This window comes from Centroberyx gerrardi, chromosome 12, assembly GCF_048128805.1.
Source record: "Centroberyx gerrardi isolate f3 chromosome 12, fCenGer3.hap1.cur.20231027, whole genome shotgun sequence".
NCBI lineage: Eukaryota > Metazoa > Chordata > Actinopteri > Beryciformes > Berycidae > Centroberyx > Centroberyx gerrardi.
The window spans coordinates 1683947-1711618 of record NC_136008.1 but is presented as its reverse complement, the minus strand read 5'-3'; the positions used below and the strand labels follow the sequence as shown (position 1 = coordinate 1711618).

The 27672-nt window shown below is 43.0% G+C and overlaps 2 protein-coding genes across 2 annotated transcripts in view; both read left to right on the top strand.

The window, feature by feature from the left end:
* The window catches only part of LOC144541919 (collagen alpha-6(VI) chain-like), a 33048-nt gene extending 30300 nt beyond the window's left edge, over positions 1–2748 (top strand). The window contains 1 exon segment of the mRNA XM_078287055.1: positions 2745–2748. Coding sequence (XP_078143181.1) covers positions 2745–2748 — 4 coding nt within the window.
* A 25-nt stretch (positions 2749–2773) lies between these two features.
* Positions 2774–27672, top strand: part of LOC139930372 (collagen alpha-6(VI) chain-like) — a 34229-nt gene continuing 9330 nt past the window's right edge. Inside the window, 15 exon segments of the mRNA XM_078287054.1 lie at positions 2774–2849; positions 3788–4384; positions 7153–7740; positions 8693–9262; positions 9613–10233; positions 10433–10993; positions 13160–13717; positions 14540–15118; positions 15426–16004; positions 16136–16491; positions 17144–17222; positions 17873–18018; positions 19778–19870; positions 21750–21785; positions 25103–25238. Coding sequence (XP_078143180.1) covers positions 2774–2849; positions 3788–4384; positions 7153–7740; positions 8693–9262; positions 9613–10233; positions 10433–10993; positions 13160–13717; positions 14540–15118; positions 15426–16004; positions 16136–16491; positions 17144–17222; positions 17873–18018; positions 19778–19870; positions 21750–21785; positions 25103–25238 — 5575 coding nt within the window.

Below are 27672 nucleotides of genomic sequence, written 5' to 3'. Positions count from 1 at the left end.
AAAGTGAGGGTCTCATGTTTTACTAGGGTGCCCCCAAAGTAGAAAAAAAACATAATTAATTTTAATTTTTAAGTCATTTTTGCCCTAATGTCACACCAGATGGATATTTGAGCAGCACAAGTGCCCCTCTGGTGAGACATTAGGGCAAAAATGAAGCATGGAAGGGGCCGGAGGGCCCGCGTACCATTAAGGCAGCGGCACGGGATTGAATCTGGCCGGTACCTCTGCTGCATGTCATCCCGTCTCTCTGCCCTGTCTTTCCTGTCAATCTCTACTGCCCTGTCAATAGAGGCCAAAATGCCCAAAAAACATAATGAAGTATTGGAAGTGGCCATTAGGGCCTGGACCTACCCTGGTTAAATAAAGGTATATAGCTTTTTTAAAAAAAGGGCACTTTGGCACTCACAGCAAAAAGGGCAGGGGCAGTTGCCCCCCCTGCCGCCCCCCTGTGCACGCCACTGCTTACCCTCCATACCCTTATTCAAAAACACATGCACCAAAAACCTAAAGGAAAAATATTTGCCTGCTTTATTGATTTTAAGAAAGCTTTCAATTTAATATGGCACAATGGTCTCTTCCATCAATTACTCAGAAATGGTATTGGGGGCAAAATATATGATTTGATTAAATGCAAATAGTCAGAAAACATGTGTGCTGTAAAAAATCAGACAAAACATAATTCTTTAAACAAGGCCACGGGGTCCACCAAGGTTGTGGTTTGTCTCCAACTCTCTTCAATATATACAATACATTGACCAGTTAGCAAAATTACTAGAGAACTCCCCAGCTCCAGGATTGAAATTACAGGAAAAAGAAGTCAAGTGCCTCTTTTATGCAGATGACCTGCTACTGCTATCAGAAACAGAACAAGGACTCGAAAAAAATGTAATATACACCATAATTACTGTGAAAATTGGGCATTGAGAGCTAATCTAGAATAAACTACAATTATGATATTTAAAAAAAAAAAAAAAAAAAAACAAGGTCACGAATTAAAAAATATCAATTTATACTTGGTGACACAACACTGAGTCACACAATGGAGTATACATATCTTGGTCTGACTATCGGTGCTTCAGGACATTTTGTCAAGGCGATGAATGCATTAGCAGATAAAGCCTGTAGAGCCTATTACAGCATCAGAAAGCATCAATCCAAATTAACCCCCCCCCATCAAGATTTGGTTTAAGATTTTCCAAAGCACTATTGAACCAATTCTTTTATATGGAAGTGAAATTTGGGGTACATTGATAAAAGAAGAGCACTGGGACTCAAACCCAGTTGAAAAAGTACACTTAGAGTTCTGTGAAAACTGTAAAAAAAAATTTAAAAAAAAAAGTCCATAGGAACTGCCCAAATCTTGCAAGCAGGGCTGAGCTTGGCCAATTTCCCCTCTTAATTAAAATCAAAAAGAGAACAATCAAATTTTGGAACCACCTAGTAGAATCAGACTCAGATTCATACCAACACAGTGCATACATTGAACAGCAGAAATCCCCAATTAACACCATGCAAATCCTTCCCAAAACACACTTAAAACAAGTAGACAAAATCAATAAACTAAGATACTTTCACTGGAAAGAGAATTTCAATTGGCCCCATACTTAGAAATAAAAAAAACCCATTCAAAGACAAACTTTAGCAAAATATAGACTCAGTTATCACAAACTGGCTATTGAAACTGGGCGCCATAAGAAACAATGGTTAGACAGAACATGACAACACTGAACAAAACTTAAGAATATGATATAAGAAAGCAACATGACTAATCACCTTAATCTGCCTTGTCTCCACTGACCAGGATTTAGCTGGGGAAGTAAATATCTTACTTATTACCCCTTTAAGGAAGTGACTTTTCTACAAAATGGAAATAGAGAGTGTGGGAATAGAAGTCTAGCTGTAGCTCGTCCACTCCTGCTTTATGCTGTTCATACCGTCTTATGGTTTTGAAATAATTCAAGACGTCACAGTACCGGCTGCACTGTTTGATTGACAGGTAATCTCTGGGACATGCACTGCACAAATCAGAATATAAGAAAAAAGAGGATCTGGAGGATTACTTTTTGGTTGAAAAATCTGGTAGATATCGCAGTAAAGACAAAAACACTCGAGGTGTGTCTTCCATGGACGTATTATTCTCATTCATAAACGGCGCTACTGCTGCTGAGTTTCCCAACTGTGACGACTTCCATTGTATAGACCCCAGAAGTGTGAAAAGGGTCTACTGGCTTCAAATTTCACCCGTGGTTTTGGCCACTTGATCTTATCTAGGTTAGCTAGTTAGCCTAGCTGACCTTTCAAGTTCAAACTATACTTACTAGCCTATAGTTATCTAGGTAAGCTAGTGAGCTAGCTGCTGACCTTCAACATCATGGACATGAGGTTTACATCAACCAATGAAATTATTTCCATATGCTGGCAGGCCGCCCTTCTTGCTGTGCCTCCTGGGAAGCAAAGCTATAGAGACTGCGTGCTATGCAATATATCTGACATAAGACATTAAGTATAACACTGCTGCTTATATTTTCAACATAGTTCCTCTTCAGTCAAGAAGTGTAGGCTCATTATCAGCCTGTGGTCCTGTGTAGCTCACTGGGTAGAGCAAGGCACTAACACTAGCCAGGGTTAGGGGTTCCATTCCCACTGGGGCCGCCCATACTGTAAATGTATGCAGTCATGGTAACGTGAAATGCTGCGGGTAAAAGTGTTCTCTGTATTCATATTCGAGTCTCTCTGTGTTGTAGGTAGAGAGAAACGTTAGAGCCATTCCAGCATGGAGGGGAGGCGGGGTCTTCTCTTCAGCCTCATCATAGCAGCGTGTTTCTATGGCAACACTGCTCAGACGGCAGGTGGGTATGATTACCCAGCTATGACTTAACGTCCTGCATACCAGAACGTAAAGGATCAAGGGAAACATGCCTCATTTCAGCATTACATCAGCTCATAACATCTGTATAACCAATCTACTCTAGTGTATACACAGAAATGCAAGTAAGTGCACACATGCATGCACAAAAACACATGTACGTGCCTGCAGAAACACACACACACCTGTTCACACGCATACTGGGCCTTACAGAACAGATCTGAGTGGTGAGTTATGAAGTTCATGTTCATTACGAGCACCTAAAGAGCACCATTACTAACCCTGCACGGAAATGTGTTTCTTCGCTGCTGGCCACATGTAAATGATGCATTAACTGTTTCACAATAACACACAATAATGGGCATTATGGCACTGATCGCCAGGCGTTTAAGGTACGTAAAAGTTTAGAGTTGAAGCGATGAACTGATGTTGAACTCTTCTTAGTGACAAAGAAAGACAAAAGGATGTTGGCAGCTGATTCATTCCAGCCACCAACCTCCGTCCTGAATAGGGTTGGGTCAACAGCCTGTGTACCACTGTATGCACTATCAACACCGTTTGAGGAAAATGAACACCAGGTGTAAGCCCACCACTTTTTTCTATATTATTCTCACGCTTTTGCACCCATGGCACGCTTCCAAGAACCACCCTGGAGGTAAGTGCTTCGCAGTAGACCCCTGCTCCCATCCAAAAACTGTCCATGACCCTACAACAAGCTGCTCTCCCCTTCCCCCGGCCTGCACACAACACGTGGAACTCATCACTTGTAGTTTTAGATCATACTGACACTTTTGCACCCCTGACACACTTCCAAGAACCAAGACCCACCCTGGGGGTAAGTTTTGTAGCAGCACCCTGCAGCTCTCCATCTGCAAAACCCGTCTGTGATCTGACGACCGGCTGCTCTGCCCTCCCTCCCAGTCTGCACTCAAGAGGCGGTGGCCGACATCGTCTTCTTGGTCGACGGGTCGTGGAGCATCGGCACTGAGAACTTTGAGCAGATCTGTTCGCACACGCTGGTCAACAGCTTCGACGTTGGGCCTGACCATGTCCGCATCGGCCTGGTCCAGTACAGCACCACGGCACGCACCGAGTTCCTGCTCAACACCTACCAGACTAAGGAAGACATCCTCCAGTACATCAGCAACCTGCCTTACAAGGGGGGCGGCACCCAGACAGGGCTGGGCTTGGATTTCATGCAGACCGAGCATTTTGTGAAAGGAGCCGGAAGCAGGGCCGGCAATGTGCCGCAGAACGCCGTGGTGATCACCGACGGCAAATCACAGGACAACATGGGAGCTCCCGTGACGTGGAGCACCATGTCAACTATTTTGTACGCAATCAGTATCATAAAGGCAGACAAAGAATAGCTGAGGGAGATAGCGAACGAGCCACATGACCAGCATGTCTACAGCGTGTCTGACTTTGCAGCGCTGCAGGGGATTTCTCAGAGCATCATCCAGACGCTGTGCACGACTGTGGAGGAAGCCAAACAACAACTCCTTCTATCGGTTCAAGGTAATTTGTGTAATACCACACACCTCGGGTGATTCAATGATCCAACTTTAGTAGTAATATATCTTTTTCTCCTTAAAAAGCCTAGCCTTGACTCCACTCTCTGTACCAACTACAGACCCATCTCCAAGTTACCTGTTCTCTCAAAGATTTTGGAAAAAGCCATATCTAAGCAACTGCTAGCCTTTTTAGAAGCAAACAACATCTTTGAGAAGTTTCAGTCTGGTTTCCGTCATAGGCATAGCACTGAGACTGCTCTTTTGAGAGTGCTGAATGACATTCTATTGAATTCTGACTCTGGAGAGACCTCCATCCTGGTTTTACTTGACCTTAGTGCAGCCTTTGATACTGTCGACCATAGCATTTTAATTAATAGGCTTAGGGAGTGGGTTGGCGTATCTGGAACTGCTCTTAACTGGTTTTTATCGTATTTATCTGATAGGAAATTTTCAGTGTCTGTTGGAGATAAGACTTCATCCTTTGCTGCACTTACCTGTGGGGTGCCTCAAGGGTCTATTCTTGGCCCTATTTTATTGTCTCTTTCTACGCTGCCCTTGGGCCACCTGATACGTCATTTTAATATATCTTTTCATTTTTACGCCGATGACACTCAGCTATATCTATCTGTGAAACGCAACAACTTCAGTGGATTGGCACACCTAACTGATTGTCTTGTTGCTATAAAGGACTGGATGTCTCAGAATTTTTTTAAATTGAATGATGATAAAACTGTCCTTGTTATTGCCCCGAGGAACTTTCTAGGAAAGTGCAGGAGGCTCTTGGTCCTCTAGCCCTTAATGTCAAACCATTCTCCAAGAACCTCGGTGTTATTTTTGATCCATATCTGAATTTTTCTCTGCACACCAAGATACTTGTTCAATGGTGCTTTTTTCAATTAAGAAATATTGCAAAAATTAGAAAGGTCCTATCTTTTCAAGAAACAGAAAAGGTTATTCATGCATTTGTATCATCACGACTTGACTATTTTAACTCCTTGTTTACGTGCCTCAGTCAAGGAGCTGTGGCTCGTCTCCAACAGGTCCAACATGCAGCAGCTCGTCTGCTCACCAGAACTAAACGCAGGGAGCACATTACCCCTGTGCTTGCCTCCCTTCACTGGCTCCCTGTTTAGTTTAGAATTCATTTCATTCAATTCTTGTTATTGCTTTTAAAATTTTACATGGTGAGGCTCCTGAGTATTTAACTGAGCTGCTGTGTCCCTACACCAGTGCAAGATCACTGAGGTCTTCCAACCTAGGGCTGCTGGTCTCCCCCAGGACCAGACTCAAACTGAACGGCGATTGTTTTCTCTGTGCTCGCCCCAACATTTTGGAACAATCTACCTCTTGACATTAAAATGTCTGAAACGACGAGCACTTTTAAGAAACGTTTAAAAACATATTTTTACTCCCTTGCTTTCCCTGACCACTGATATTATTTTATATTCTTATTTTCTATCTTTGCATTTTAACATCCTGCCTTGTTTTTGTTGTATGTGTATTGACTGTTGATGTCTTTGCTGTGTTTTAGTATTTTATTGTGAAGCACTTTGTAACCCTTGGTTTTGAAAGGTGCTATATAAATAAAGTATTACATTACATTACATATCTGGAGAGTGATAGAGTGAAGCCAAATGGAAATGCTGATGGTTTCTTTTCTCCTGAAATCTCAATGGCCAACAGAATTTCCCTGCAGTGACATCCTGTTCAAATTTACCTGAGTGAAAGGGAAATTACCTTGACCAACAGAATATCCCTAAAACAATTCAAAGTTCTTCTGTGCCTCGTACCATTGTTCAGGATAATACATATTGCTAGCACACAGCTTGTGGTGATTATGGCTTTTTTAAACCTTAATTTACGCAGCCTAAAGAAGATATAATTGATTATACATGCAATGCCTTGGTTTGCATTCATCCAGTTCCACACATTCACACTGGGATTTGCCCAGTACAACCACACTCTGCTACTGTTGGCCACTAAGCAGCTCCACAAGAGTAGTTGGGGATGGGGCCTTGTTCAAGGATTCATTGAGGTCCCATTTTATTTGGATAGTCCAATGTTGGTACTCAGCTTCCTATCAAGTGACTATAATGTGTCACTGAAAAGCGTATTGAGTTTCAACAGATGCTCATAATTGTGTGAAAAACCTCTATAGATATTCAATGCCTGGGCTAAGGTTAATCTTAGGGTTGGGCTTGATGTTAGAAATAGGGTCAGTTTAGGGTCAGGGTTGGGTTTAGATTTAAAAACGGGGTGAGGGTTAGACTGCAGTCAGGGTTAGGGTTACATAGTCTGCGGAAATACACCAAATAGGTAAGTGACACTTCTTTTTGTCACCTGATAGTAAGTTGAGTATCAAAATTAGACTATCCAAATAGTATTACCCACATTGATTATAGATGTCAAGGGAGGGGACAGCGCTACTCACTCACTGTGCCATTTTTTCACAGCAATACTAGGGTTTCGAACCAGCAGGCGTCTGATCACAAGTCTGCTTCCTTATTTGTGCAACACTCCTTGATTTGTTGTCCAGCATCATAATCCATCTGAGATCAAAATGAATTAAGACTTAGCGAGGAATTACATTGGCTGAAGACAGACCACAAGACTCTCAGGGTCTTTGGTCTCTTAGGTTTAATTTTCTCTCGGAAAAAAGAATAGAAATAATGTAAAACCCCAGTCTTTTGGTGGGTACATACACACACAAACACAATGAATGTTATTCAACCTGTCACTCCAAAAGCTGACTGTCTTCTCTCTCCTCTCCAGAATGTGCCAATGCCACCGTGGCCGACATCGTCTTCCTGGTCGATGGCTCCTCCAGCATCGGCATCGATAACTTTCAGGAAGTCCGGCAGTTTCTCCGCAACTTCATCGGGGGCCTAGACATCGGCGCTGACAAAGTTCGGGTCGGCTTGGCGCAGTACAGCGACGAGCCTCACCAGGAGTTCCTGCTGAAGGATCACATGGACAAACAATCCCTGCTGGCCGAAGTAGACAACCTGCCCTACCGACCGGGGAACACGACTATGGGCAAGGCCATCACCTTCCTCCGGGAAAAATATTTCACTGCAGAGGCTGGAAGCCGCGCTGGCCAGCGGGTACCTCAGGTGGCCGTGGTCATCACGGACGGGGACTCTGCAGATGATGTGTTGGCGCCCGCCCAGCTCCTGAGAAAGCATGGAGTCATTGTGTTTGGCATTGGGGTGGGAGCGGCCAACATGACGGAGCTCCAGTCCATCACCAACCGACCCCACCAGCGCTTCCTGTCAAGCATCGATAACTACCAGGCTCTGCAGAGAGTGACTGACAGCCTGCTACAAACTGTGTGTGTCTCCATGGAGGATCAGAGGCTAGGTAAGGCAAAGAATTCTGGGAAAGGTAATGAGTGGTTCCACTTAGTTGTCAAGCATTGAATAATAATGTGAGAACACCAATAAGTAAATAATAGCAGTGGAACAGGAGGAGGAGGAAACATATTAAAGAAAAGCAATTATATGTACAAATATGTTTTAAGAGGTAATTTAAAAGATGACAGAGTTTGCAGCCTAAACTGTGGCAGGGCGCTCCTATACCTGGTTGTACACTACCTTGGGACGGCCAAGATCTTCCCGCCTGAGAATCTCAGAGTCTCAGGAACTGACATGTCCAACAGCATATCTGCTCCAAGCCTACAGATGTAACACATGCTAGTTCTGTAGTGATTAATGTAGGATGCCTTAGTTCCAGTGACTTTTGAGGTCATGGTATGGTGACAACCAAAATATGCAACAATAAGACACAGGCATTTGGTAAACAAAACGGTCAGACGAAGAGGAAATAACAGGACATGAACATGTTGAGTTGAATTTACTGTTGTGCAAATTTTGTGTGGGAACCAGTAATCCACAGAAATGTTTTCTTGGCAGGTCTCTGCAAATCCATTTAGACTTGTCTTCATTGACAGCAATGTAAACAAATTTCTTTCATGTGGAGTCGGACCTTTTTCAGGTGTGTGTGTGTGTGGTGGGGGTGGGGGGGGGATACATCTACCTATTTAACAGTAGGGGACAGGACAACAGTGGTGGGAACTAAGATGGGGAATTATCACCAGCTTCCGGCTAAATGCTGGTAAATTTAGTCTGTGGCTGGTAAATTAGTCTACACTTACTCAACCATCATTTGGTGTCCTATTCTATTCAAAAAATGAAGTTGGCTGGTAAAATAGTGAAAGTGGCTGGTATGTTAGTCAACTCTACCAGCCGCTTTGGCAGTTAACCAATCATCATTTGGAGGTCATAAACTGTTTTTTTTTTTTTTGTTTCTTCAGCCTTGGCCCAAAGGTTTGCAGACATTTTCTTCCTGGTGGACAGTAGTCTCTCCATGGCAGACTTCCCAAATATCAGGAACCTCCTCAACCGGCTGGTCAACCAACTCAATATTGGAGCTTCTGCCCACCGATTTGGTTTGGCCCAGTTTGGCCAAGACGTCAAGGTTGAATTTCTCCTCAATGCTTTCAAAACCAAAGAGGAGACCATGGCCGCTCTCCGGCGTTTCCGCCTGCGCCAAGTACAGGCTAACGAGCCACGCAACCTGGGTAATGCTTTGCAGTACGCCAGCACTAACTTTTTCACCAGTGAGGCAGGTAGCCGGGAAGACAAAGGCTTCCGGCAGTTCCTGGTGGTCGTGTCTGGAGGGGATTCGGATGATGCTGTGTTTCAGGCTTCCCGTCTGGTGAAGTCTGAAGGGGTAACAGTGGTGGGGATAGGCCTAGGTGCTGCAACAGTGAATGAAATGAGGGTAGTAGCCACTGCTCCGTACATATACCAGTCTGCCAACATTACACCTGCTTTGAAGACTCTCTTTGAGACTGAGGAGGAGGTGACCAATATTACTGGAGGTGAGGAAGGTTTCTTTATCATCACAGAATGATTCACTTGACTACTGACTATAAAGCAAATGAACTGAAAAGTTACTCAACATGGGATTTTTTATTTTTTATTTTTTTTAAGAGTGTTATTTCCTATATGAGCCAATTGAAAATGTATGGTTTCCTACAGCTTATTCACAATCTATCCACAAATGCAACTTGCTAATGATTTTACCCCCAACCAAAATGCAGACACTATTTTACAGATTGTATTATTCTTCATTTTCAATGATATCTGAGAGGCTGACTAGTAGATAGGGCTGGAATTAATTGGTACTAATCATTTTACCCCTAACCAACGATTACACACTCTTTCACAGATTGCAAAGCAGCCCCACTGGCAGACATTGTGTTCATCGTTGATGAGTCGGGAAGCATCACTACTCCCAACTTTCAGCCGGTGCGCACTTTCCTGTACAAGATTGTGGCTGGCCTAGAGGTCAGTCTGAATAGAGTCCGAGTGGGCATTGTCATGTACAACGACAGGCCCACAGCACAGGTCTACCTGAACACCTTCAACGACAAGAACGAGATCCTTCAGTTCATCAAAATCCTGCCTTACCATGGAGGCGGTGCCAACACTGGAGCTGCTCTGAAGTTTGCTCGGGAGAAAGTCTTCATCAAGGAGAAAGGCAGCAGGAAAAGCCTGGGTGTCCAGCAGGTGGCAGTGGTGATCACAGACGGCGAATCCCAGGATGTCGTGAGCCAAGAGGCCGCCGATCTCCGTCGAGCTGGTGTCACCGTTTACGCCGTAGGGATCAAAGATGCCAAGAAGCCTGAGCTGGTACAGATGGCGTCTTATCCTTCCAAGAAACACGTGTTTATTGTGGACAGTTTCGCCAAGCTGAAAACCCTGGAGCAGAGCCTGCAGAAGACCCTGTGTCATAACATCTTTCGCCAAGCGATCACAATCAATACAAGGAGAGCAGGCATCAAAGAAGGTTTGAGCCAGTGTTTTTTTAACAGTGGCTTTGGTCACTTGAATTTCAACAAAATCTATAATCAAAAAGATAAAGTCAAAGTTTAAGGATAAGGTCAGGTGTTATAGTGTATAAAGTGTAGTGAATTGAAAGCAGAGAATTGAATGTGTGGAGAAAAAACCCTTACTATGCGGTATTCTTGCTTTCCTTTTCTTTCCAGGCTGTGTACAAACAGATGAAGCAGACATCTTCTTCCTGATCGACCACTCAGGAAGCATTTACCCTAAAGACTTCCAAGACATGAAGACGTTCATCACTGAGTTTCTCCATACCTTCCATATTGGGCCGCAACATGTCCGCGTGGGGGTTGCAAAATACGCAGATTTACCAAACTTGGAATTTGACCTGACAGCCCACTCAGATGTCAACTCATTAGAGAAGGCTGTGGAGAACATAAAACAAATAGGAGGTGGGTCCAACACAGGAGCAGCGCTGTCATTCATGGGTCCCAACTTTGAGAGAGCAATGGCCACTCGAGGTCACAAAGTCCCAGAGTACCTGGTCGTCATCACTGATGGGAAGTCTGCTGACAAGGTCAAGGCTCCTGCAGAGAAACTGAGGGCGCAGGGCGTCGTCATCTACGCCATTGGGGTGAAAAACGCAGACGAGACTGAGCTGGAAGAGATTGCTGGAAGCCCCGAGAAGACATTCTTTGGCAATGATTTTGATGCCCTGAAGCCCATCAAGGACGACATTATCACAGACATCTGTTCCCAAGATGGTAAGGGAAACTAGACTGTTATTCTTTTAAAAGGCATGTCTTGCATATTCTATATTTTGGAGTTACTCACCACTGAAAGTATTGTATTAGTATGGATACAATGGATACTACTCCAATGAGCCATTTCTGAATTTAATGTAGATCTGAAAATCTTTTTTTTTTTTTTTTATATTAAGAGTTTTATTGTACATTTTCATCATTATACAAAACACGCAATGGACAAGGTAATACGAAAGACAACACTGCATAACAAAACAGAAATAAAGATAACATGGGGGGGGGGGGGATGCAAGGGTGACACCCAGAGCCCGCAACAACATTCGACAGGCTTTTCTTTCTTATACATTCTTTATACAAGCCTTCTCAAGCGGAGGCAGGTACCTGAGATATAGAAAGTGGTCACATAATAAGCAAGGGTTTTACTACAGGCCACACAAAGCAAGAGAAAAAAAAACAAACAAACAAACAAATGAGAGTACTTAACAAGTCTTAATTGCTAGGGCGAGTGTAATCAGTTACTATTTACTATATGGTCAAACAAGGAACTTGCGGACAGTGTCCCAGTGGTCCTCCAGGCCCTTGTCAAAGTCTTTTAACAGGCAGGCTGCCCGTTCCATATTCAGCAAGTCCAGGTATTCCTCCAGCCACGAATCCCTAGAGAAGCAGGCTGGCTTACGTTCCTTCCAGTTTAAAAGAATTAGTCTTTTAGTAGACAAGCAACCCAGTGTCCAGAGCCGGTCAACAGTGACTCCAACACTAGGTTTTAGGCCCAGCAGGCATGCTATGGGACATACAGGGAAATTAACATTAAAAAACTCTGACATTAGGGATGTGACTTCTAACCAGAGTGTTTTAACAGCTGGGCAGTCCCAAAGCAGGTGGAGTAATGAACCTCGACTGCCACAATTGTGCCAGCATAAACCTTGGTGTTTGTCGTCCATCTTGGATAATCTAACAGGGGTAATATATGCTCTGCTCAGAATCTTGTATTGTATAATCCTAAATCTCACACATTTAGAAGAGCTCAAAGCTGACCTCCAAATTGTATTCCACTGAGAAGCAGTCAAGGATATATTAAGGTCATGCTCCCAAGCCAGCTGAACAGAAGAATATGCATTAGGGGCAGCCCTAAACATTAAGCTATAAATATTTGAGACCACACCTCTTGACGAGGTTGCCTTCTTAAAAAGCTGATCCCACTCCGAGCATGAGGCAGGCACAGCTCCCTCTTTACATTTCCTATTTATAACAGACGATAGTTGTGCATATGTTAAAAAGAAAGAATCTAAAAGGCCAAACTGATTTTTAAGTTGTTGAAATGGTAAGATTTTATCGCTAAAGATCTGTCCGACTGTTGTAATGCCAAGCCTCTGCCAAGTTTTGTTACTTAAGGTACATCCTCCAGCTGAAAGGATGGGGTTACACCAGATGGGACAGGATGGAAGAGAAAGCCCCTCGATGCTAAATCTCCCGTGTAGCTGCTTCACAATAGAGCATGAAAACCTAATAATAGTGTTGTCCAATAGAGGTGGTGGTCTTGGACAGTACCACAATGATGCCAAGGATATTTTATTATTTCCAGATATGATGCGCTTCTCCAGCCATTCCCAGCTGCCTACCAGAGAGTCGGGCTTGTAAGCCCAAGTCAATGGATACTTTGCATTGTATGAAAGATAATACTGAAATACATCTGGGACTCCTAGACCACCCCTGGATCTGGGTATAATTAATTTCTTGTAAGCGATTCTGGGCTTTTTATTATTCCAAAGGAATCGAATCTGTCCGGAAGAAACTGTCCAATTCAGCTTCATTTGCATTATTTACTGTACCATAGAGTTTGGAGTAATAATTTTTAAAAGATTGATGTAGATCTGAAAATCAATTTAGCAAAATGGGAGAATTACATTATTACAATTGCTTCTTGTTATGAAGCATAGCATACATCTGTTTTAGGATTCAGAGCTAGAGAAAGTTACATCAGCAACAATAGTAACAATAATAGTAATAATAACCACAATAATAAAACAACTACATACCGTATATAGTATTTAAAAAAATAAGGTTACAAAGTGCTTTACATGGAATCTTAGCTGAATGCTTAAGACAAGAAAAGTAAGAGAAAAACAGGAACACTGCACCAACAGTTCTCTTTTACTCTGTCCACAGTTTGCAAAGATGTACCAGGCGACCTCCTTTTTTTGATTGACAGCTCCGGTAGCATCAATTCGCCGGACTTCCAAAAAATGAAAGACTTCATGAAATCAGTCATCACCAAGTCTGTCATTGGGCAGAATCAGGTGCACATCGGCGTCATGCAGTACAGCACTATCCAAAGACTGGAATTCCCTCTCAACCGTTACTACGACAAAGGCGAAATGACGAAAGCTATAGATGATATGCAGCAGCTAGGTGGAGGCACGCTCACAGGTGGTGCCATTTCTGATGTTTCACAGTATTTTAATGTATTCAGAGGAGGCCGTCCAGACCTGAGGCAGAGGCTTATACTGATAACAGATGGCGAGTCTCAGGACGAGGTCAAAGGCCCTGCTGAGGCTCTGAGAGCCAAAGGGGTCATGATCTACGCCATCGGGGTGGTGAACGCCAACACCACTCAGCTGCTGGAGATCAGCGGTTCGCAGGACAGGATGTATGCTGAGAGGGACTTTGATGCACTGAAGGACCTGGAGAGCGAGGTGGCCATGGAGCTCTGCGATACCGAGGGAGGTGAGAGCAGATTGGGATTATTACAAAATGATTTGGTGATTCAGGTGTTCTGGTGGTCAGTGGTCTAAGGCAGGTACCATGTAAACGCTAAGTCCTGGGTTTGAATCTGGCTCGAAACCTTTGTCGCATGTCCCAGTCTTTCCTGTGTCTCTCTACGGTCTCTCTACTAAGGTTTTGCTTGAATACTTATGAGTAATTCCACTGAAATTGACTTTTAAATTGGCATTAAGCATCTGCGACTTCTACCGACCTCTATCAGGGAGAATTGGAAGTGTCTTGAAACTCCAATGGGTGAGGTTTTTGTTCCAAAACAGAGTACAGGCTGGAAAGTGTGTTTTGAAAGCCATAAATCAAAGCAATAATCAGTAATCGTTGAGTCATTGGTACTGATTAAAGACCCTTTCAAAACCCTACAAATATATTATGGTCTGCTTTGTATTCAAAATAATATTGTCAATCAATTATTGACCTTCCTTATCCTTGCCTCTAACAATCTAAGATGTCCATCCATTCAGCAAAAGTCTCAGAGAAGGGGACTTTCCCCCTCTCTGCTGTCCACATATCCTCAGTATGTCTGTATACTTGCAGGGAGGGGATGCAGATGAAGGTTAGAGGGAATAGGGGAGAAAGAGTGAATTAAGAGCTGTGGCTTTAGTAGAGTGTTTTCCAATTTTAACTGAACTCTCTGTTTTTGGAAATGCATATTGCCGCATTTTACCATAAAAATACACTTGTCTTGTCTTACTTGTCTGTGGTAATTTAGTGTCTAATTGATTCCTCACCCTCCCCACCCCTTTCTTTTTGTCCTTTTTCTTCAACCAGAATGTAAGAAGACAGAAGTAGCTGATATTATTTTCCTGGTGGACAGCTCCACTAGCATAACCCTGTCCAAGTTCAGAAGCATGCTGAAGTTTATGGCATCGATGGTGAACCAAAACACTGTCGATGAAAAGCTGACTCGCTTTGGGGTAATTCTCTACTCCAATGACCCCAAATCCATGTTCACTCTCAACCAGTATTACTCCAAAAGAGAGGTTCTTAATGCCATAGCAGCTTTGAAGTCACCGTATGGGGACACCTACACAGGCAAGGCTCTGGAGTATTCCTTACAGTTCTTTAATGCTGAACATGGCGGTCGGGCGGCCTCCCAGGTGCCTCAGGTTCTATTGGTGATCACAGACGGCGATGCTACAGACCGTAACAACCTGGTTGCGCCATCTAAGGCGCTGCGAGACAACGGCATCCAAGTCTTCAGTATCGGAGTGGAAGGAGCCAACATAACTCAGCTGGAGATCATGGCTGGTGAAGACAAGTCCAGGGTTTTCTACGTGGACAATTTTGATGCCCTGGAAACTCTATACACAAATATTTCTCATGTCCTCTGCAGCAACACTAAGCCAGGTAGGATGCAACAAGTACAAATTCGGTACAGCCTCACTGCGCATTTGTGGCACTGATGTATAGTTCTTTGTATAGAAGCAGTCATGATTTGTGAAAAATGTTTTCTCAAGTGCTGCAAACTGTGAGGAAGTTTGATAGCACACAAGCATAGAAGAATGGAGTATGTCCTTCTTGGCATAATGGTACTTTGTAATTTTATATATAATTAAATTGAATTGAGAATTAAATTGGTACCCTTACTTATTAGCAACAATATGTGCATATACTCACACATTTAAATGACCTCCCCTTGCTTTTGCTTTGGCAGCTTGTGAGAAACAGAAGGCTGACCTGGTCATTTTGATGGATCAGTCAAGCAGCGTCAGCCCGTATGAATACACCATGATGAAGACCTTTACAACAGAACTGGTGAACAGCTTCAAAATCAGTAAGGAGTTTGTGCACGTTGGAGTCGCGCAGTTCAGCACCAATCCTCAGAAGGAGTTTTACCTCAACCAGTACTACACCGAGGCAGAAGTGAACAAACACATCCTCGACTTGACGCAGCTCGGCGGAGGCACCTACATTGCAAAGGCCCTGGATTTCATTCGGGACTATTTCCAGGCGTCGCGGGGTAGCCGTATCTCCGCTGGGATTTCCCAGAATCTGGTGCTGATCACAGACGGCGACACGCAGGATGATGTGGAGGATGCAGCCGACCATCTCAGGGCTCTGGGGATTGAGGTGTTTGCCATCGGCATCGGAGACGTCCATGATCTGGAGCTCCTGCAGATCACTGGCACCCCAGAGAGGCTATTCACTGTGCAGAACTTTGGCAGCTTGGCAAACATCAAGCAAAAGGTGATCGACACCATCTGCAAATCCAAACCCATCCTAGATCCAGCTGGTGAGTTGAGAAGTGTGACTTTGTCTCTCTGTCTGTCTCCCTTACACCCCTCTCTCCTCCTTCTCTCTCTCTCTGTCTCTGATGATATTGAATGACTGCCAATGATAAACTCATTTGTCTCTCTCCTGCAGCCTGCAGCATTGATATTGCCATGGGATTCGATATTTCTCAAAGGACTGGAGCTCCTGGTCAGCTCCTGGTCAGCGGCCAGACCAAGCTCCAGACCTTCCTGCCAGAGATCGTCCGCTATGTTTCCAGCCTACAGGGTCTGTGCTGCACCGGACGCACCCCCATCAAGCCCAACATCGCCTTCCGAGTGGTGAGTCGCGACGGACGAACCCTGTATGACTTCAACTTCGAGGGCTACAACGAGGATGTGGTGAACAAGGTCATGGCCCTGCAGATGTCCGAGGCCACCTACTTCAACACGGCTCTGCTGCACTCCTTCAGAGACAAGTTGAAGGCAGAGTCCAACGCTGGTGTGAAGGTGAGTCTGAGAGATAAAATAGTCTTGCATACACAAAGACACCTCAACACCAATTTATTGTGTCGATGTCCCAGTCTATCAAACCCACACGTTTTGTTAAGGTGATGTTTTTCTATATTCTTGTGTTAGAATTGTGCGATGAATGACAAGTGCAATGAATTAACACAGCAACAAAAGTTAACAAGTGCCGTGTTTTTGTTTTCTTTGTCCTTTTTTCCCCAACACATTATGTGTAATGGTTCAATAAGGGATTCAAAAGGATTCAGATTCGATAAGCAGATTAAATACTGGATTCATATTCGATGAAATACTTTCAAACCCCAACCTTAGTTATTACTTTCATACAGTGGTTACCAGTGGATGTGTACCGTCTGAAAGGTTTTTTTCCAAGTAGTGCACATGCAAAACAAGACTGGTCACTAACCAGCTGCCTGGTTATACACAAGCAGTTCCAGTTTTTGCCAAAGCACAGCGAGTCGTGCTTCAGGGGAATCGCGATCACAGTTGGAATATCAGATCGCTTGGTTGAAACAAACCGTTGTATCACAATGATTTTTAAATCTTTCTATATAAATATGATGATGGTGTGTAATTTTCTTTCCAAGGACTCACAGCTCTAGCAGTCTAACATGTGACTGACCTTGTCCCTCAGGTGCTGGTGATCTTCTCAGATGGACTCGATGAAGACGTGATGAAACTGGAGCAAGAATCAGAGCTTCTACGACAATCTGGTAAAAACTGGGGGATGCAGAGGTGTTTCCAGAATGTTTTACTCTCATTTTGTATTCTGCCATGCAAAGATACATAAGTATTAATCTTAATTGAAGTAAAACCAAACCCCAAAATAATGATCAGTCATCAGTGACTCTGCGTTTTCCTGTGGTTGTTTAAACTTTCTGGCACTTATTGTATCGTCCTTTGAAGCCAACCCACCCATCTGGCACATGTAGGATTACACAAATCATGTAAAGCATGAGCAAATACCAGTTGGCCCAAGTCTGCTATTTTGTGGAGGAAATCAGGGCAAAGGAAATACACTCGGCAAATGCCCTTTCTGAGGTTTTAAAGGTATCATATTGATGTTGAGCTTTACAGTGTACAGTCAGTATTCAGAATCAGAATCAATTTAAAAACAATGTACAGTAAATGTACAGGAATTTGTCTTGGTGACACTGGTTCAGAGAAACATTGTCATACAAGACATTGTGCAAGACATACTATAAACTATACATATCAGTCTACATATCCTCATCCAACATTAGATATTCCATAGCCATGTGCTTTAAAGCAACATGTCACACATTATGGTTGCAGCTATCCTGCTAAGCCATTAGAGGAGGAGAGGTGCCTGAAGTAAACATCTTGTCTGATTTTTTTGCAGGAGTCCATGCTCTGCTGACCGTTGCCCTGGAGGGAGTCCACGATGCCAGCCAGCTCCAAATGGTGGAGTTTGGTCGAGGGCTCGGCTACAAGCTTCCTCTCAGCATCGGCATGCAGAGCGTCGGCAGCACCATTCTGAAACAGATTGTAAGTCATTACCGATGGGTTTTAGGCTATAAGGTGAACTAAGAAAAAGTGGCTAGAAAGTGATTTTCGTTCCCACACCTGGGCACTACTTTTTAAATGCGTTTTTGCATAGACAACACCCTTATGGACTTTGTGTTAAAAGTTCTCCGCAAAATATCCTGCAGTTTTTTGTCACGATCCATAAATGTATATAAATGTGAATTTAAAAAAACGAAAATCTTATGCTGCTGGTTTTGCTTGTAACTTCATTTATATTCATTTTAGCAACACAAAATATCTCTCAAACTGACATTTATACATGTACCTAAACATCTGAGACAAGTATTGATGCATTAGTATACCCAAGTGTGAATTTAGACCATGAAATATGGCAAATTTGTAGAAAATACACTTCAACTTCAGTGATTGGCACCAAGCAAAATTAAACATACACATGGTAAATTTTGCAAAACACTGATGTTTTATACATCAAAATTTTCAGTAGCCACTGTGTAATCAGAGGAAGAAAAAAAAAATGCACATTTTGGCCCAAGATGGCTGAAATTAATCAAAATTCTACCCCACCCCCCTTAATTTTGAATAATGCCAAAAATGGACAATTCTACAATAGATGCATTACAGCTCAAATCAGCCCAAAATATGGTATGCAATTATGTGTTAATGTCACAGCATGTCTCATCCTTGCATTCATTACATTATGATGATTACATTATCATTATTACATTATTCATTACATTATGATGCACAATGTCCTAGTCTATTTAGAAGTGACACAATTTGTGATGAACCTGTTAAATGGCGAACAGTTAGACCAAGACACAATGATTTAGGTGTCTGCCTCCGGCCCTTAGACGCGAGATACACAATGTCTTGACAAATAGATATCACTTTTAGGTTCAAATCATCTGGAATATCAACATAGCGGGCCAGTGTTGGTTCCTCAATTGCACCTATAATCCAGGAAATCAGATTGCATAAATGCTGGATGTTATGATGTAACCCCTGGAACATTAGTGTGTGACACTGATGATTTATTTTTATTCATGGAATAAAAATCTACTCTGGCACTGTCCAAGTAACTCAAGTGACACTTTGCAATTCACTTCTCCAGAGGTAACATATTTTAAACCTAATTCTCAGAAGGCTGTAGCAGTTCTGCTTTTTGCCCCAGAGAAAAAAATATCTCTGACTTTTCTGATTTTGCTCTGGTGTGCAGCGAACAGAGCCTGATCCGCTGCTTGTTTAACAGCTGAAAGTCAAGTGGAGAAAATATGTAAATGACTTGCCATGTAAAGGAATGGTCACTGGCAAGAAAACAGCAGTGAGCTTTAGTGGGTTTAGACTGACAGTGAAACTGTTTGCTTGCTATTTACTTTTTGTGGAAAAGATCTACCACATACTTAGATCCATGCAATTTACTTTAATACTTTAATTAATTGGACAATACTATTTCACTGTACAATAAAATGTAAATTGCATGGATCTAAGTTTGCAAAAGATTTTTCAGTCTGATTCGTTCTCCAGCCAGTAGAAACTCTACACACTTTTGTTATTTATCTTTTAAGTATAAGGACCTTAAAACAGACTACTGTCAACAAACTGTATCGCTACATAACTAAATTATTCCCTTATGCCCTTTTTCACTTCAACACCGTCTCTTCTTGCTCCCTCCCTCTCTTCTGACACTCATCTATCTGCTGTTTTTCTTGCCTGTCTTAATCTCTCCCTTTCACTCTCACTTCTCCTTCTTCCTCTCCAGGACACGGTGGCGGAGAGGGAGTGCTGTAACGTCATGTGTAAATGCTCCGGACATGAAGGCAGCCGTGGCTCTCGGGGCCCCTCGGGGTCAAAGGTGACTGGAATACACACGCCTTTTAACTTTAACATGATGTCAAGAATGTTTGAAAAACTGTCAAAAACAATTGTAAGCTGGTTTGGGCTGAGACAAACAAAAAAACAAAAAAACAAAAAAAACAGACACTTGCAGTAATTTCATGAAATAAGCATACTTTAAAACAGTCCTGATTGAACGTCAGTATTTATAATCAGATCAAGCAGGTCAACTTCATATCAAGTCCCATTTTCCATGCATTCCAAGGTCTCCCTTAAATGTATACTGTTACAAGTAAAGCATGGAGCCATGCAGGCTGCACTGCTGCTGGAAATTATATAAACCAACACTCTCAGCCTCACAGAGTTTGTTCTGTCCTGCTTCTGCAGCTTAGAAAGACAACTGACTTGAGTTATTGTTTTGTAAGAGAGAGTAAACTAGTTAACTTGTTTAATTATTCTTTTTTTATGAGAAATTAAGAGTTGACTGCAGCTGTTATTCAGAACTGTGTGAGGCAGAAGTGATTGCTTTCTTATAGTCAAGTCCCTTTAGAATATAAATATATAAATCATATCACTCTGAGACAAAAAGTCTTCTTTTACACTATAAAAAACAGAGAGTTGCCGTGCAGAGAGTCCAGTTACCTTTAAGAATGAAGATTGCTGTCAGTTTAACAGATTGTGTATCAGTGTTTCTGAATCAATGTTATAAATGTTTCTAAAAATGTCCAGTCAGCAGGACTCAGGATGGGCTCAGGGATCCTGTCTGATGAATTTGACTTTCCTTCTGATTGGCTGCTTGTACATTTTACATTTTAGTCATTTAACTGAGTCTCTTATCAAAGGAGACTTGCATTGAGGTCGACAGTAGAACAAGCTTCACTTCCTAAAGCACCAACACTCTTCTATAAGACAGGAGGATGATCAGGAGGGAGATAGAGAAGAAGGCATGTGAAGTGTCAGTAGGGTTTTAGTTGTGGCTGGAGTTTCATTAATGACTCTTGAGAGTTTTGATTAGTTTTCCATTGAACCTTTTCCTTTCCTCCTAACCGGCTCTGGTTTCTATCAACAGGACGTGCCTGGACCACAGGAAGTAGGTAAGTAAGTAAAACTTTATATAGGGCTTTCTTAAACATGCAGTTACAAAGAGAAGGAAAAGAAACAGAAAAAGAAAATAAATGCATATAAGAATACAAACAACATGCAGACAGTAAATACATACGGACATTAATACACACATCAGCCCCTTTCACACATGAAACCCGTAAATTTGCTGGATTAATTTTTCCGGTAAAGACAGCAGTTTCTGTTCACACAAGACACGCCTGTCCGCTATTTTAACGTAATGCTGCCATTCACACAATACTGGCGATACCGTTTCCTCTGTTGTCATTTCGCGCTGCAGTTTGAAAACATGGTGGGTGAAGACACCAGATTAAATCTCTTGGTCCGCCCAGACGCTGAGGAGCTGCTCGTATTTTCACATCTGTCCAATTTCATGTTTTTGCCAATTCTTTGTCAAAAAAGCTATAGCCCGTGCAAAGCCTTATAAGTAATTAAGAGAACAGCCTGGCCGCCGCATTCTGCAGCAGCTGCAGCCGAGCCACAGCAGCTTGGCTGAGGAGAGTGAACAGGACATTACAGTAGTCTGGTCTTGAGAAAATAAAAGCATGAATGGTGCGCTCCAGATCCTTGGCTGACAAAACTGTTTCTCGGTTGGAGGAAACAGGACTGAACCAGCTTGTTAACATGCTGCTCCAACTTCTCGTGTGGGTCAAAGATAACACCAAGATTCCTACAGGAGGGCTTGACCCACACAGATGATACTGATACTGATGAATCTTGTTAGTGATGTGATGAGGACCAATAACAAGAACCTGTGTCTGTGTTTGTGTCTCCAGGAGGAGAGAGGATCGCCTGGACCCAGTGGACAGAAGGTACAGGACAGATAGATAGATAGATAGATAGATAGATAGATAGATAGATAGATAGACAGGTAGATAGATTATGAAATGTTATTAAATTAATGGGATCACAATGGGAACAGGTGGTGACCATCCACATGATGTAGAAACAGTGTTTTAGTCTGTGGTGAAACAGAAACTAGGGTTCCACCTGCTTGGGGTTTTGAAGGCTAATGCTGATGTTTTTTGGATTGACAATCGCAATAATCAATAGTTGGTGCTGATATGAAATATCTTTAAATTTAAACATTTTGATTTGTTGGAAAACAAAAATTGAGATAATTCAGTATTCAGTGTTTCCCCTAAAATGTTATTCCTGTGTGGAAAAGCCTCTGAAACAGAATTGAGACCATCATGGGACACTAAAACTCTCCACTGAAAGCCAGGATGATACTACAACTACGACAACTGCAGCCGCTACTACTGCTACTACAAGTACTACTACTGCTACTACAAGTACTACAAGTACTACTACTGCTACTACAAGTACTACTACAAGTACTACAAGTACTACTACAGCTACTACTGCTACTACAAGTACTACTACTGCTACTACAAGTACTACAAGTACTACTACTGCTACTACAAGTACTACAAGTACTACTACTGCTACTACAAGTACTACTACTGCTACTGCTACAAGTACTACTGCCGCTACTACTGCTGCTACTACTACTGCTACTAAAGTACTACTGATATCGTAGGTGGAGTTTAGGGGTTTCCGGGGGGCATGTCACCCCAAATTGGACTGTGATGATGTCAAGCTATTGCAACGCAGAACTGCAAAGCATAAATAAAAATATATATTTGAAAATACATATGGAAGTTTGGTACTGAATTCATATAATTATTTCACTGTTTTTGTGTATTAACATAAATTGTTGTGTTGTTTAATACCATCGCACGATCAGTGTGTGATTCCATAGCATGTTTTCTGCTTGTTTGCCAGTAGGCTACGCTGTGAAATGCAAATGAAACATGGATGTCCGAATCTTCTTTGAACACCAACAGAAAATGAAATCGTTTCATCTGACAGTGTTTCTCTGTTGACTGCTGAACCGATCAACAATGATGATCATATTCCTTGCACTTCTACACGAAAATACTAACCATCCTGAAGGTAGCCATGTTGGAGCTAGCCATGACAAAGATGTGACAAAAACGGCATCAACAACCATGCTCAGAATTGATGCTCAACTGTTGGCAAACAAACCGTGAAAAAGCAACCAGACAAACGGAAGAAAACATCCGAGTCAAGCATGAGTGGCTCCAAAGAAATTACCCATTCGAACCAAACTGAGACAATAGTCAACAACATTTTGTTGGAAATACAAGAGATGCTGGCTACTAGTGACTAAACAAAACGAGAAGCTGACCAAACTTGATATATTGGATGTCTTGAAAGCCGACAATGAGGAATTGAAACGAAGCCTCGGTTTCACCCAAACCATCATAGAGGAACTCAAAGGCGAACTCATATCGACCAAAAAGACTGCTCAAACACTACAACGAAAGCTTGAGAACGCCGAGCAAGATAATCGTCAACTAAACGAATGCGTACTGGACAAACACGTAGCACGATGGAAAACCTCGTGTTTACTGGGTTTCCGGAGGGCAGTCAGGGCGACAGGAAGGCAGAGGTCCGCAGGTTCATGTCCATCCAACTTAAAATCCCAAGCGGTAAAATCGCCTTGGGAAAAAATCCACCACTGGATCGAGACCCATTGTTGCGAGGTTCGAGAGCTTCAGACATAAGGAATTCGAGTTTAAACAAGGCTGGGAACTGAAAGGAACTCTCTTTGGAACGAACGAGCAGTACGGGAGGTCGCAGAGAGACGAAAGATTCTGCTCCCTATTCTTAAGGAAAAAAGAAAGCAGAATCAGAAAGCCATGCTTATAGTAGATCGTATATTTGTCAACGGGCAACTATTTCACGATTCTAGAGTTACTCCGTGGCTGTTTTAGCTGGGTTTTTCAGTCTCGCTACTGATGGCAGATATAATGCTACTCCCTATGGTAAATTTATAGCACAGTCAGATAATTGTAGCTGCAACCATCCTCCACTGTTTAGTTTATTGTCTTTGGGCGTGGAGGTGGTACGGGTGCCCTCATTTCCAAAGACTGGAAATTCACTAAGCTTTCTCCTCTAAGCAATAATTCCTCCTTTGAATACCGTGCAATCATGGTTACCGCTCCTGTTAAGCTGTTTGTGGTTGTCATATATCGTCCACCAGGGCTACTGGGGAACTTTGTAGTTGAACTGGACATGCTACTCTCAGCCATTCCTGAAGATGGCACCCCACTGATTGTCATAGGGGACATCAATATCCATCTTGACAAACCCCAAGCGGCTGACTTCCTTTCACTTCTGTCCTCATTTGACCTCTAACAGCTCTCCACCCCTCCCACACACAAAGCAGGCAATACACTCGATCTGATCGTGACTCGGAACTTCTCCACAGCAAATCGGACTGTCACCCCCTTACATCTGTCACACCACTTCTTTATTCAATTCACCTGAGGATGTTCCTTACCAGAACATCCTCACGCTCTGCCGCAAATGGTCTCCTTCCGACGAAACCTCCGGTCCCTCACACCAGCTCAGCTCTCCAATGAGGTCTCGGCTACCATGCCCCCTCATAATGAATTCTCCTCACTCCACGTCAATGAGGCTACAGACACACTTTGCACCTCACTAGCCTCCTCTCTAAACAATCTCTACCCCCTCTCATCCAAACCTGCTCGTAACACCCCCCCTAGTCCATGGCTCACCGGTGTCATCAGAGAGCAACGGGCGGGGCTCAGAGCAGCTGAGAGGAAATGGTGCAAATCCAGAGATCCCACTGACCTCAGTGACTATCAGTCTCTCCTAGCATTCTCCTCCCATTTAAAAACTGCCAAGACCACTTATTATCAGGAGAAAATCAGCAGCGCCAAAGACGCTCAGAAAATATTTTCAGCTTTTAACTCACTCCTCAACCCTCCACCACCTCCACCCTCCACTTTGCTCACTGCGAATATCTTCGCCTCCTTCTTTACTGATTGATTGATTGATTGATTGACTTTATTCGATAAATTAAAATACAATATGCAAATGTACATACAGTACTAAAATTCATCAGGATATCGCAATAAAGTCACATGACTTATTTCCATTGCGGTCCTGAGGTCTAATAAGATGGCCTGATAAGGTTTCTCCCATCAGTGATCAGTTCTCTGAGCCTGACCAGCTCAGTCTGCCTCCAGCTAACAGGGCCTCACTCCTCTCATTCTCCCCTCTCACCGAGGAGGAAGTCTCCAAGCTTCTGCTGGACTCTCGTCCCGCTACCTGTCCGTTGGACCCCATACCCTCCGACCTCCTGCAGGCCATTTCGCCCACACTGATCCCTGCAGTCACACACATCATCAACTCCTCACTTACAACGGGTGTGTTCCCCACTGCTTTTAAGCAAGCTTGGGTTACCCCGCTGCTAAAGAAACCTACACTCAACCCATCTCAGGTTGAAAGTTACAGGCCGGTTTCACTCCTCACCTTCCTTTCCAAGACTCTTGAGCACACAGTCTTTAATCAAGTCTCTGAATTCCTTTCTGAGAACAACCTGTATGATCCTAACCAGTCTGGCTTCAAACGCGGACACTCTACTGAGACTGCGCTCTTGTCTGTAGTGGAAACACTGCGATCAGCTAGAGCTGCCGCTCAGTCCTCTGTTCTAATGTTGCTCGACCTATCGGCTGCCTTTGACACAGTGAACCACCAAATCCTCCTCTCCACACTCGCTGAGCTCGGCTTCTCAGGATCTGCTCTCCACTGGTTTGAGTCCGACCTCTCAGGGAGATCCTTTAGAGCGTCTTGGAGAGGGGAAGTGTCTAAATCCCACTGCTGGTCCACAGGGGAACCTCAAGGGTCAGTGCTTGGACCCCTTCTCTTTTCAATATACACCACCTCACTTGGTGCAGTCATCCGCTCACATGGCTTCTCGTACCATTCATATGCTGACGACACCCAGCTCTTCCTGTCGTTCCCATCAGAAGACCCCACAGTCTCAGCACGGATATCGGCATGCCTCGCCGATATCTCGGCACGGATGAAGGAACGCCACCTTCAGCTTAACCTAGCAAAGACTGAGCTCCTTGTCATCCCAGCCAGTCCCTCTGTACAACAGCAGATCAGTATCCAGCTCGAATCAGCTCAGCTCATTCCCACAAAGTCTGCCAGAAACTTGGGTGTCATGATTGATGACCAACTAACCTTTAAGGAGCAGGTGGCTTCTGTTGCTCGGTCATGTGGATTTGCCCTGTACAACATCAGGAAGATCAGACCCTACCTGTCTGAACATGCAGCACAACTCCTAGTACAGGCTCTTGTAATATCACGCCTTGACTACTGCAACTCCTTACTGGCAGGGCTCCCGGCATGTACGCTCAAACCTGTAGAGAACAAGAGAAAACTACACATTACTGTGTGTAGTGTTTTGCAAAAAGTGTGATAGAGAATTGCAAACTGAGTGAAAAGCAGAAAATGTGCTTGTGGGTTTGCAGACTTGGTTTAGGGATTTGATTCATGAGTTTCAGGTTTTAGTGATTGTGTCCCAAGTTCCAGTTTTAGTGGGTAAACAATGTAAAGGACAGTATAGGTAACTTAAAAAAAAATCCTCATCATCATTAGTCCTTAGTTGACAAAACTGGATCTGGATTATATTTTTATATTGAATGATGAATTTAGCAATATCATGTTGTTCTATAAAAACAAGTTAATTCACCAGCTGTGTTTTACAGGTTAAACTGGAGCCTGATCACAGGTCAAAGCTCCTGTTTGGGTTTGGATTATGTAATTACAGAAATTCTCCAAACTGCCAAAATGTGTTCTGCAGCAGACAGACAACACAGACTGACAACATTAATCTGGCAGCTCTTCACACATTGCTCACCATGATGCCAAAATCCAACAACAATTGTAGAAATGAAAAAGAATAAAAAATAATTAGGAACTTTTCGGTGGTTTTCAATATTTTTACAGGCAAAAAATGCACTACTCAGATTTTCTTATTGCATGGCTATCTACATTTCAAATAAATTACCTGCCAGATGAGCCACTAATTGTTTAAAAACAACTTTTTCCTAAAATCTTGGATAAAAACAGAAGCTTTTAAAATTATTTTTTGGGCATTTCTGCCATAAGACAGTAGAGAGAGACAGGAAAGACAGGGCAGAGAGAGACGATTCGGACTGAGCCTCTCTACCAGTTGAGCCACTGGGACGCCCCAAAAACGGAAGCTTTGAAACAGATCTGTAGTTATTGAGAGTGGTGGGATCTAAACTGGGTTTTTTAAGGAGAGGTTTGACTAGAGCAGGGACAGAGCCAGAAGTCAGAGAGCTAATTACAATAGATAAAATGAAAGGACCGACAGTAGGCAGAGTCTCCTTCAGTTGAGTCTGGTAGGGACCACATCCAAGGGGCGAGCGGACGACTACATGTGCTTGACAATTTCATTAAGTGAAGATAGAGACACTGACTTAAAAGAACTGATCTCGTAATTATGAGATACTAAATCATAATTATGAGATATGGAAGTCATAATTACGAGAAACCGTCTCCGATTTTATTTTTTCTTTGGTGAATGCAATGCGCTTCCGTAGATATCAGGTGACGCAAGCATGGTATTGTTAGAGGGAGCAGAATAAGTAATTATATGAAGGTTGCACACTTCTCTCCATGTGAAAATATTTATTTACATCACTAACATGTTTCGGTCTTCTTCAGGGTGTCACGACAATAAAAGTTCACCTGGACTTCAATAGAAACAGGTGTCTATTGTTATAGAGAGCACTAACAATCCGGTCAAGTGTTTTAAACAGTACT